Raw genomic sequence first — 13,263 nt, 5'->3', positions numbered from 1 at the left:
AATGTCAGTGAAGATGAATTCAATGAAAACTTTTTTCTGAAAGTGTAAATATTCTCTTTTAGCTTTTTCAATATTTTCACGAGGTCTGAAGAGCCATTATTTGATGTTTTAATCAACCACTATGCTAATGGTTGGGGAGATTTTCCAGAAGTTGGAAGCCTCAAGGCTGGATAATCGTGAAGGCAAGATCTTTGCAGAGCTGCTGTGAAAAGCCCCCTTCTCTGTTCTGCTCATGGTCAGTGTGGATGGAGATACCATACAAGAGAAACCTCTAAAAATAGATCGTTCCTGGATCATATCGAATGAGGAAAAAAAAGGGAGCAGAAAGAGAAACACAAAATCTTTGGAAATGGCTCTTAACCTGTTGGAAGACCAACATTTCTAGAAGAAATAATCTGATTAGGAGGTTTTGAACTATAACACAAAGAAAAGAAAAAATTGTAGCTTAATCTGGAGTGCTTTTTAGCTGAATCTGAAAAGCTCTCTAGTCAAATACTTGTGAAATCTGATGATAATTATCTCAATAATAACTACTCTCCTAGAATTGCTTAAGGGGGAGGGTTTCAAATGAGGAAACAGCATTGGCAAACTTGACACGCTGAAGAGGGGCACCACTCTGTTTGATAGCGCATGCGATCTTGTCTTCGAGTGGACAACGAGCTCTAAGCGTGGAGAATACATGATTGTTCAGCCTCCGCGCTTTCCTCATTGCCTCGAGTAGCTCCTCCTTTACCTTTTCCCAATGAAAGAGCAAAAGGAAAATACAACTCATTAAAACCAGGCCCCTGGACATGCAAAGTTGTATGCATGGCAGGGAATTCTTCATCTCTTTCTATTGCCAAAATTAGCCCTAGCGTATTAAATAAAGTGAAGGGAAAATATAGTGTCTGGTTCATGATGACATGATGAAGAATGAGAATTGGACCGGTGCTGTACCTGGATGGCACTTGGAGCCTTCCCCCTATCAGAATGCATTGGTGGTTGCGTGATGAAGGTCCCTTCTACTTCAGCCACATTTAGAAATTGATAGGAAAAATCAAACAACTCGAACTGTTGTTGCTGGCCGAGTAAGTATATGATACAACAGCCACCCCACGCAACTGAATCTCCCAGGAACTCCTGGCGTCTTGTGGATTCCTGGACAGTCCTCTCAAAGTAATCCTGTAATAATTGTCACAAAGGTTACAAAATAATAAATTATCTAGGGAGAGGCAGTGAATTTTTCAGTCCAACTTTTTGAGGTTGAGTTGACCATCTCAGTCTCCTGAGGACCAAAGGATTCTAAGCCACCAGGTTCAAAAGAATCAAATCTCTATACCATCAGGCTATTTCATCTTGCCCTAAGAAATAGTTTTTCACGAAGCAAAGATAAATTTCTGTTTTTAGAAAAAAAACAACAATCAGATTGCCAGGGAATGGTAAAAGATAAATTCTATAGAACTTACAAAGAGAAGCCCACTATATATACGATAAAAGTCTTTGGAGGTTGTAACATCCATAAAACCTGTCTTTGGGGTTGCACTCAATCTATTATAGTGCTTATCCAAGACAGCACTGGTGAAAGCAAGTGCATATTCAAGAACGTTTCCAGAGTTTATACTACTCCTGTACAGAAGATCTGCATCCACAAATATAACCTGATGTTATCTGTACAGATTGAAACAGAAAAGCAATGTGTAATATGCAAAAAATTTCCATATTTTCCTTCAAATTATAAAGATCCTTATGGCATGGAAAACTTAATTATTCACCATCCACTGCTCTTATCTTACCAGCAGCTTCTGCGTGTCTTGACATAGAATTGAAGTACGATGCATCTGGACTCTCCTTTTTGCTGGATATGATTGCTGAAGTTGCCGTTTTCACCAAGTCAATAAGAGGGCTATCTTTAGTATCTTGAATCTGTTCTATTTGACCCTCCTGTCCAGGAACCAGACCTAGCCATGGGGCTGTTTGCATGAATTGTACTGTGTCAGATTCCTTCTGCAAGGTCGAGTTGAGATATAAGTGAGCCAGACAAAAAACTAAGAAAATAATATTAAAAATAAATATTAATCCAACTAATTATTAATCATAGCCGTTATGATCCAAGATCCCAGTTCATTGAGTTTATCAATTCATTTTGTTAGTTTTCAAGTCCAGCCTAGTAAACTTAGTAAGTCAAAAATGTTTCTTATCAGGCTTGAAGTTTAATTATTTGGCCACGTCCGCACGAGAAATTCTCCTCTCAGAACTTCAATAGCCCACTTCTTCCTGTTCCTCCATCCCATCTAAGGTTTGAGGAAAGGTGAAAAACAGAATAGAATGAGACGTACCCCGTCAGCAGTCATTAGTCCTGATCTCGGAAGTGAAAATGGAACAAACGATTTCCTACCACCCGTCCCATCAATTTACATTACATTCCATCTTCGATCGCCCATCACCTACCCTAATTTTACAATCATCTTCTGTTCTCTCTACCCCCACCGATGTGAAACAAAGCTAAACTGTGGTCTCTGTAATGGATGACTGAGTCTCATTCAGGTCAACCCCCTTCTGCCCATTCCATTGTCTGTGATATGATCCCTAATCCCCGCTCAGGGGTAGTCATGACAATTCCCTTACACATGTTTCCTGTTAAATAGGATGCTCTTCCTTTAGGAGAGAAACAAGAGAACTATCTTGTTATTGGAATCACTCGTCTCTCTCTTTCTTTTATATCTGAACCTCATCTCTCCCCCTGTGATCCCCCTTCCTCATGATTGTTCTCCTCATCACCGCGTTCCTGGTCAATCCCTACCCCCTCCTTTTGGCCTCGCCCGCGACCATTCCTGTTCTCCTCTACACCCCGGGAACTCTTGTTTGTTGTTAAAATACATTGAAAACGATACGTCCACAGTGGGATCGTATGAGTCTGTCATCCATCCACAAACTGTACTTCCATGATTCACTGAGAGGGTCTAGTCAGTAATCCATGTCTCTGATCTTCTTGGTTGGGTGAACCTGATCCTAGGCTCTCCGGCAGCTAAGGCCATCTCGCTCATAGAATTCTGGCAAGACCCTTCTCTTTCTCAAACAATCAGAATTCGATTGCATGATTATTCTAGTGTTCCAGGCAGTAGCAAAGAAAGACCACAGGGAATAAAAGGGGAGTGGAATAAGAGGAAGCCTGCCGATAGCCCAGCGGCTGTGCCGAAGCAATCTACCAACTCTTCTCTGATGAGTTTGTCGCAGGAAGATGTTGCAATACCCTCCTCTCACACTGAATTGCAACAAATAGACTTGGAAGATTTTGTAAGAATAACACCACCAAAATGATAAGACTCCTTCCCCAACAAATAACAAGTTTGTTAACCTTGAAAGAGAACGACAGGAACAGAAGAAGGGAAAGGAAAACAAAGAACAAGCAAATGGCCTCGGCGTGGCTGGATCAGCTGGCTGCCGGGTAGAGGATCATCGAATCAGTTACTAACCTCAGTCTAGGAGGATCTCCTTGACTGGCTACTGAAAATTCCAACTCTCCATAAACCAAAAACGTAGCTTTCATGAGGGTGCACCCTGTTATTTAACATATTAAGCATCTCTATTTTTGAAAAGGATCTAAACAATCCCTTCCACCTGCCTTTTACGTTTATATTTCCTAATTTGGCTTGTATCAGAAGATCATGAATGGGAGAAGGGCTAGGGAAGAGTAGAGTTGAGGTGAGAGGAAGGGCAAGGTGGTGAGCGGGAGAGAGAGTCTTATGAGGTTTTTGTCAGTGTTCTTCTGCACAGGTTCTTCCCCTTTTATGACCCGCAGTATGCCATTGAGTCATATTTCCTGATGGGAGTGGGCCTGTGCTGTCCCCTTTATGAGACAAAAATAAAGGAGGGGTTGTTTGGGCTCTTTTTGCTTCTAGTAAGTCTGGATCCCCTGTTGATGATGCAACTTGTCCTCAAGTTGGAGTTTCGAAAACTGATCCGCAATCTAGGCAACATCTTCCCTGGTTGCCTCAAAATCTGGTAAGATTTTTCATTTAATCAAGACTTGAACGACGTTGCTCATGTATTTGAAGTCCTGTAGTCTCAGGGGACACCTGCCAGACAAGTTCCTGTGACGGATTTGGGGGATGTCCTGAGAGGCCACATTAAGCCCCACCGCCTGATGAAGCTGAGAGATGCAGGAGACTGGATGCAGAGAGTAGTGGGCAGGAAATTCCATCCTCTATGTCAACAGACCCACACATTGGCTGATGTGGTTAGGTCTGAAGAACAGTGGACCCACCTTCTCAAAGGGGCGACGAGCTAGTAATTTCATGCAGTATGGGCATACTTTTACGTATACCATATCCCTAATGGCAAAAGTCACACTACAACAATGCTTGTCTGCTGATCTTTTTCTCTGACCTTGGGACTTGTGGAGGTTGTACTTCAACACATCCAACATCTGATCAAGAGCAGACAAAAGACATGGTAGAAGGGGATGATCTGAAAAAACTCCAGAGATGGAAGGTCCTGATCATAGACGACCCGGAAGGGCAATGTCCTTGTGGCCAGCATGATAAGTCATGTTGTAGCAGAATTTGGCCCATGGTAACCATTGGTGCCATGAATTCAGTTAATCCCCACTTAAGCAATGTGAATATGCCTCCAATCCCAGATTTATGACTTCTGTTTGGCTGTATGATTCCGGGTTATACGCCAAGCTCATGTGGAGACCCTACCCTTATTTGACAACATGCCCTTGGGGTTCCCAGGTAGACGAACTGTCTCTCAGATGAAAATAATATCGATATCTTGGCTGAGAAAGGGTCTTTGGTGGCCACGTAATGGCTGTATTACCTCAGATGATTCACCACAACAAGGATGGTGGTGATCTCAACTAAACGCGCCAACCCTCCACAAAATCCAAGGAAATTTCCTCCTAAATCCGAGTGGGCATAGGGAGAGGCTCCAGAAGACCTGCAGGTTCCAAATGGGAAGACTTGAGGTCTAGACAAATCTTGCATTGGTTGACACGTTTCTTGATACCACTCTTCATGGGCCAGCAGAACTGCTGTTGGATGCCACTTGGGGTCCATCGTGAGCTCGGGCTACAATGTCTCGACATCCTACCAAACCAGTATCAGTATCGAGCACAAGACTGCCTCATCCAATTAGGGTGAGCGCGATAGTGCATCCTTGACCATGTTCAGGCAACCTTCTTTATAATGAATCTCAAAAGCAAAAAACCGTTAGTTTGGAAACCTACTCACGATAAGGGCCTTGCACCTCTTATTGGTCGAATAGATATTTCAGGCTGTGTTAGTCCATCCAGATGGTGAAGCATCTGAACATAAGATAGTAATAGCCACATAATTGCGATTGAGTTCCTGTTTATAGGTGGAGCTCACACATTCTGTGCGAAGAAAATCCTTGCTGAAGTAAGCTACTGGCCTCCCTTGCTGCATCAGGACAGTGGCAACCCCCACCCCCCAAAGCATCTGCTTCCACACAGAAATCCCAGGAAAAATCTAGAAGAATCAGCACTGTGGTGTTTGACATCGCAACCTTTAGTCTCTCAAATGCCTGCTGTGCCGTTGTTGTCCACATAAAGCCATCTTCCTCTAAAACCTGGGTGAGAGGCCATGCAATTTCTTGGGAATTAGCCAAAGATCTGCCATAATACCCTGTCAAGCCGAGGAATTCTCACAGTTGTCACATATTGCAGGGTCTGGGCCAACCCATGATTTCGGCTATCTTTCTTTTATCGGTCACCAGTTCTCTGCTGAAGATCACCTCACTCAAATATTCCAGCTGATCCCACAAGAGCATACACTTCTTGGCATTTACACAGAACTGGTGGTCCTCCAAGGATTGGCTACATTTGTGAAGATGTTGCTCATGGAAAATACATTCAGGCGACTGTATACTGGAATATCATCAAAGAATACCTGTAAAAAATTCTGCAGTAAGGGTTAAAATATCTGATTTATCATGCCTGAAACATGGCAGGTGCACTAATAAATGCAAACAGCATTACTAAGAACTCATAGTGGTCTAGGTGAGTTCGTGATATGATCCGTCAACGCATCTATGTTCGGAAGAAGCCACGGCAGCAGCCCGGTTCAGAAGCCCATGCCAGCCCGTTTATGGGTTCCATTTAAGCCTCTCTCTAGGGAGAAGAAGGATGGAAGTATCATTGTGAGTTTCCCATCTCTACCTCTCCTCTTCATCCCCAGATCGTGACTTTTCCTCTCCTTGTTTGCAGGTTGGAGTCACCGCCCCCTGCAGAGTGACTAACCCCCTTCATCTGCGATCCTTCGCTATTCCTCATCATTCCCCTTCTTCCCTTTCTTCCCAGGAATCTCTCTACTTCTGTCCCTCCTGCTTTCTTCAGACACTCTCTTCCAATCTGTGGTTGTGGACATCAATTTGGTCAATTGAGATTCCTGTTACTACGGAGTCGATTGATCCAGTCTTGAAAAGGGATCGTACCAGTCCGGAAAGGTGTTTCGGGAGTATCATCTGCATGCCTCCAAATCTGGTGATAAGCTGACTTGATCTCCAATTTGGAGAAGACCGTCATGACATTGAGTTCTTCAATCAACTTGTCTTACACTTGAATCAGAAACTTGTCTTGAGCGGTAAATTGGTTGAGCGCTGACGGTAGACACAACAGAGCCAGGTGTTGTCTTCTTAAACACGAGCAAGGCTGGACTCGAGTATTGACTGGTCCAATGGCAAATGATCCACTGTGACTTTTGCTCCTGCACCACCTGCTTGAGTTCATCCTTCTGTGCGTGGGAGTAGCAATAAGGATGCACACTTATGTTGAGGGGGCCCTGTCGTTACAGGATGCGATGGTTGGCACTAAGTGTCAGAGGAAGGCCCTGGTGGGGGTCAAAGGCCCGGGGAAAATTTGCTTGCAACTGTCTCCATAAGTGGACAGCATAAGTGGAATTCTGATTGTTGAATATACTTTGAATCTCCCTTTGATCTCAATAGCATGGCCCTCTCTGGTCCTCTGTTGGAAGAGCTTGTGGCTAGGGTTTAACAGAACAAAAACTTATATTTTCCATTCATTGGACCTGTTAAATACCAGCCAATAAAACAGTGAGTGGGGCCCACTCATTTACGTGAATTGAAAAGTTTATGATCAAGAGACAAAAGAAATGAAAACTTGAGATCTCTAGATGGATTGCAACGATTCGTTCTACTACACCATCTCTAACACTTAATTATATACAAATTAAGAAACCTACATTATCCATGGAAGAGAATACAAGGAATAATCTGATCCAAACCTCTGCACATATTTTTCATTCACTGGACCTGTTAAATACCAGTGAATAAACCAGTGAGTGGGCCCACCCATTTACGTGACTAATTCTGAGACTAGGTCATGTGATACACTTAAGTGTGGGCCTCATAAAGTGTGGCCCACATACATCAGTTCAAATCTAATAAAATAAAATGAATATGGGCCACTAATAATACGTGGCCCATTTACAGAAAAACAGATTAAAATAAAAACACCTTTAATCAACACTGATAAAGGACACCGGATTCCCTACTGACAATGTTCTGACAGGGGTGAGTAATACGAGGTTGGTTCACCCCGAGAGTATGGGAACTCCATGCATACCTAAACAGAGCATCAATAGGTCATAGTTTGTGTTCTCCCACCCGAGGATCTACAGCCAGTGGACCCAATGGAAGAAAGTGCTGAATGATAAATAGGTCTTGCACTCTAATCTCCAGTTTTGACACAGTTTATGTCCTTGGAGGTAGCAGTCTCCCAGGGTCATGTCATGTGGAGTGATGCCAACCAGCTGAATGCCAAAGTCACAGTGTTGTCGTCTGCAGATGAAGTTGTCCGTCGCAACCCAATCAATGCAGATGAAATTTGTCGCCCTTGGAGTTGGCCCATCATCTTCAATGTGCCTTGGGATGTGAGGTCCAACATCACATTCAGAGTGACCTGGGCTGACAACAAAGGCTCATCGTCTGTTGTTGGAGATAAATCCTCCTCAGATGAGGACCTGCATTAAGCGTTGCCCTGGACCAACTAAAGGTGTAGCTCAAGCTTACAGTGATGGGCTGGACAACAGTGACAACATAGGCCCTTTGTCTTTTGCAACCGTTACTCTTTTTCTGTTATGTCAATGTAGTTGCTTCCCCCTTCAAAACTGGGCCCCGGGTGAGCTACCCTGCAGCAGGGGTAGCCAAGGAGTATGTGATTTGTTGTGGTCTTGTTCTTCAACCCCATAGGGGCTGGGCTACGGTGATCTTGGTTCAGACATTCTGTAAAACCTGTTGCAACTGCCATGCTTACTCCTGAAGCTCACCTAAGGAGCAAGACTGGCTCAGATATCATATTGCAGGGAGGAAAGAAAAGCCTATGTGATAATGTGGGGAGGTATGGCGATGCTCCTCCATGTCCCCCTCTACTGTAGTTTGATAAAGTGATGGCAAGCTGATACAGTCTCCTCAGAATGATATAATTTGAATTAAGTAAATGTACACACTTCGATATATCGAACACAATTCAGAGTACAAGTACACAAACCCTGGTTACAAGGCTATCTTACAAGACGACCCTCGCCTCCCAATCTCTTAAGATTGACTTAAGAGCCTTCGGAAAGTTTCCCAACGTCTTCTTGAGAGATTTTTCCTAATCATACATACATATGTACACATTTATACTATCCTACTTTAAACAGTTATTTCTTCAGTTGTCTTCTCGGAACATATCCAAAGGTGGTGTCTGTTGGGTGCCACCTCTGGATTCTTCATGAAGGGATGCCTCTGTTGGTTGTGCTTCTTCAGATGCTTCAGTTGGGTTGTTATGCTGAATTGATGCCCCAAAAGATTCTAACGATGGATGGCCATCATAACTGTCATAACTGTCATTTTTCAATATTGATTTATTTCTTCTTTTGTATACTTTAGGAAGATTCATATCGCAAGCTTCCTTCATTGAGTAGCTGAAACACTTGGAGGTTTGTCTACGAATATTGGCCCAATCTGGAAACCCAAAGTGATCATCTCGGTAGCAGAACAAAGTCATCTCATTCCCTTCAAGATGCATAGCCACTAATTGAAGCCGCTCGTGCGCTGCTAGAGTGTACGAGCGGAAATATTGGTCGACATGCCACAGCTACCTTCCTGGGTTCTTTCCTGAAAACACTGGAACTTTGCCCTTGCATATCCGTGAGTCACATTTTGGGATGGGTCTAATATAAAGGCATCTATTGGGTACCTTTTGCTTCCGGTAAGACCAGATTGGGGTCTTAATAATTTTCATGATCGGTTCCTGATAAGAGCACCTGCATGGGGCCCAAGCACGTACATCACTCAAGCATGGCGACTGAGGAATTATGGACGCTTATCAGATTCTCCCCTCCAGCATATCATTTTAATTAAAGGTTTAATCGAAACACATCTTCTCAATCCTGTTTGTTCAAACTGAATCTGTTGAAAGCCAGTCCCTGTAGAATTTTTACAATCGTTATAATTCACCTTTATTATGATTTACCTGTACGTCTCTCTACTTGTAATGTGGCACTTAAAGACCCAAATGTTACGGTCTCATATTGAGCCCAGTAAGACAACCTAAACAGGCAGCCCATTTGTAACTCCACAAATATTTGGCGGAAATTTAGTGAATGATGATGTGTAATTTTTTTATTCAACACCATCATGGTTTATGCATGTATGGCAGAGTCATTGGCTAAATATGGAGATTCCATGGAGATTCGACAAATATTGAAGAAATGAGATCTCATTTCTTCAGGGATCAAATAGTGATGCTCATTATTCTTGGCCAATGAAGCATGAAGAGTTAAGAGAAAATATTCCACTGAATAAGAAGACAGTTTTAGTTTACGAATCAAGGTCAAAGTTAGAGAGAAAAGCCCATTAGAAGTGAGAGGGAAATATTTTATTCTGTGTCAGGTCACTAAAATACTTTCTATGACTTCTCTCACCAGCACAATGTCGAGAAGACTCATCAAATATAACATGCTTCCTATTTCTTTCAGACCACGAAGAACTTCGAGATTAATTTCAGCCGTGGAATCCAGAGACAATTGTTCATGGATAATTTTTTGACATCCTGTAAGAAGAAATTTTCAGAAATTGAATCAAATTGAATATTGAAAAGATAAATTCCAAATTGACATATAATCAAATTTGTAAAATCACATAATTTGAGTTTCAGTAGAATATAAATTTTAACAATCATATTTTAGAAAGACATTTATTTCTAATTTTGAGATTTTTACCATCTAAATTTTAATGAGAAAACAGATATGTCGTATGAGATCTCCCAGATACAATAATACCTATATGATTGTTTTCTTATAAAAATCTCAATGAAAGAAGGGAATCTCATCCATCCCCATTTTGTTCCCAAAATATACCATCTTCTCAAGCACCACATTCTCCTATTCCTTCTAACTAGTAGAGATATAAATAAACCTGCTGGTAGAAGAGAGAGGTCAAGTTTTGATGACACTTTCCTTTCAGATATTTGTTGACCAAGAAATTGCTTCAGTTCTTCAGCGATATTGTGGGAGAATTCGTGTACTATCATTTGGATTTTTCCACAGCCATTTTTGATGGAACGCTATTACCAATTTGATATCTCTTCCCAACAACTTTACAGTAGACGCCAGATACTAGATGGAGATATTAGTTTTCTTCTTCAGCAGGAATATAAGTTTTTTCCTTCAGCTGTGAGACTCATGTTTCACTGCTTCAAGTGTTGGGAATACATGTTGAATCATAATTGAGATTTGGCCTTAACTTTGCACTGAGAGAGTAGCCCTCTCTGAGTCATAGAATGGTTCACTTATCTGCTCTGAGCATGACAAGCATTGAAGAGCACCCAGATACATTTCTGGCAGGTGAAGTGACTTTCTCTTAGAGGAAACTCATTCTTCTCGAGAGCCACCCATATAGACAGTTGGCTACATCCCCTACCAAAGGTGACAACACACCAGTAGTACAAAATGGGAGATGGCCCCTTTCAGACTTACATATAAATTTTAGAGGCTATGGTGGTCACTGAAGGAAGACCATTGATAACTGTGTTTGTAATTGACAAACCCAAGGTAACATATTTTCCCTGGAAACCAAGACTGCTGGGGTTAAACAAATGGAAGGAAAGATAGAAGGAAGTGAGAAAGAGGATTAAAGCATCATCTTTCTGTGAACTTTTCGTGGGGAGGTACTCCCCTTGTGGGATTGAAGTCGTGAACCATACACTGTTGTTTGCTTTTATTATCTTCCATATTTGAACTCTTCCTTTCTCTGTCCATAGGATCTCATCACTGGGATCAGAGCAATGTGAGGCCCCCAATCTGTTTGTGTTGACATAGCGGCTGCTGTGTGCCCAACATCTACACAGCAGTGTGGCTATCGTGCCTGGGATGCACCAGGTGGCCGGCGGGGGCATGCCTGGGCCCTTTTAAACTCACCCCCTTTCAGAGCCCACACTAGCTGTGGATTGCTCGTTGGTGCCCTTTTAAACGATTCACATGTGTGAGCATTCACTCATGTTTCCTGATGTGCTTTCCTTCTCTTGAAAAGACGATGATACATTCTTATAAAGAATCTATCACATCGGAACCTAATGTTTATATTCAACCTAATCAGTAAGACCACACCTTCACTTATAAATGTTATTTCCTCTTGGATGATAAGCCCTTATTCTTAAATTGACAAGGTTTTTTGACTGATGAACGAAATGGAGAATAAAGTTTTACAGAATGAGAAAGTTTATAAATGGAAAAATATTTTTATTGAGTATTAGACTTTCACTGAATGCCTCTCCTAATCATCGCGCTACCCTAGAACATCTTTGAAAAAGAGATTTGACCTAAAATAAGGAATATTGACTCTGTGGGCCACATGGGCCCATCTCTACAAGAACCCCCATCATCTAGAGCTCCTTGGTGGTGGCATGAGACGGTGAGAACAGCCAACTAATCTGCACCAGAGGGATCAAGAAACGCCTTAACACTACACCCTCATAATTGTTAGTGGGTTGTTAGTACAGGGATTAATGCCGGAAAATTGGAACAAAAAAAAGTCATAAAAAATGACTGCATCTCTGTAGAAACATACCTGAGATTCCACTGTCGAATGAAAGTAGGCCAATTGATTTAGGAAAAGACTCCTGTAGGCAAGCAACCTTTGGTACCATTTCTGTTATCTGACATTGCAATCTCACCATGTCAGTAATAAGTTGAGTACATGCATGAATATACAACATGAAATTCATATGAAAACTGCCATATTTAGGTTAGCTTCGTCAGTTTAAGCACATTAAACGTATTTCCGTCATTTCTAATGCAACATATATTTTCCTTTACGTATGGTGCCCTCCTTTTAGGAGAACAGACAAGAAGGTAATCAAAGTTGTGTTTGCCCCTCTATCTTCCCCATCTGATGATCACCCTGCTAGTAGAACATGTTTAAGAGAAATGATGAACCACTGAAGTTTAAGTGAGAACAGAGAACAAGTTTCTAGAGAGAAATGATATGTACCTGGGCGTTGGCCCCTCTCTCTCTCTAAAAATATATGTTTTAAAAAATTTCTGTCGTTGGTGAGCAAGTTGGTTGATTTCATAGTACGAGAACCAGTTTCATAATCCTGTTCCCATTCACTCAGAGATTTTGTGAACTAGACATTTTCCATATAATATTAGATTTCAGTATTTTGATACATTCACAGATAATTACAGATCTCACTTGGGTGTATTACATGAAGGATTTATCCAGTTGTTCCTCCATTTTCTCCTAATTTTAAGCCAAATACTTTTAAGTGTATTCCAACGCATAAGGAACATCATAATCAACCCCACACAAGTGATTTCTCATATTTTTTGGGGAGAACACCCCAGAACACCAGCTTTTGTGGATGGATTTCGTCTTGTGAAATCTGGCAGATGACAACAAGGATGTGGTGAATTAGTTCCACAATGTGAGACAAGAGATTCTGATCCTGAAGTTCCACTCCACACTTCCTTGTGGATAATAAATAAAGTGGCGCACTACGAACCCTGATTGAGGTAAGAATCCTAGGATCATTGGCCCTCTGCCTGAATAAAAGTAGATCAAGGAGACCCTCCAACAACAAGCAATTTTAGATCACATCAGGAAGACACTTTCTTGTCCCTCCCTAACATCGCTCTTGATCAGGCAGAAGAAGGCCAGCGACTGCTATACAAAATCAAAGGATATCAGGCTCTGGTAAGAATGGGTGTGGTTCGCCCTTGATGAATATCAATCCTGTCAAATCAGGCTCTATGCTTC

At 41.9% G+C, this 13,263-nt stretch overlaps 1 protein-coding gene across 1 annotated transcript in view; it reads right to left on the bottom strand.

Moving 5' to 3' along the window:
- Positions 1–426: 426 nt before the first annotated feature.
- PIR121 (transcription activator) overlaps positions 427–13,263 on the bottom strand; it is a 108,634-nt gene continuing 95,797 nt past the window's right edge. Inside the window, exons 25-30 of the mRNA XM_078585773.1 lie at positions 12,073–12,160; positions 9,930–10,057; positions 1,773–1,983; positions 1,446–1,618; positions 937–1,161; positions 427–733 (exon numbers count right to left, since the gene is read on the bottom strand). Coding sequence (XP_078441899.1) covers positions 539–733; positions 937–1,161; positions 1,446–1,618; positions 1,773–1,983; positions 9,930–10,057; positions 12,073–12,160 — 1,020 coding nt within the window. The 3' untranslated portion in view covers positions 427–538. The remainder of the gene's footprint in view (positions 734–936; positions 1,162–1,445; positions 1,619–1,772; positions 1,984–9,929; positions 10,058–12,072; positions 12,161–13,263) is intronic.

This window comes from Wolffia australiana, chromosome 14, assembly GCF_029677425.1.
Source record: "Wolffia australiana isolate 7733 chromosome 14, ASM2967742v1".
NCBI lineage: Eukaryota > Viridiplantae > Streptophyta > Magnoliopsida > Alismatales > Araceae > Wolffia > Wolffia australiana.
Note: the sequence above shows the minus strand (reverse complement) of the source record. Positions and strands in the feature narration are given on the sequence as shown.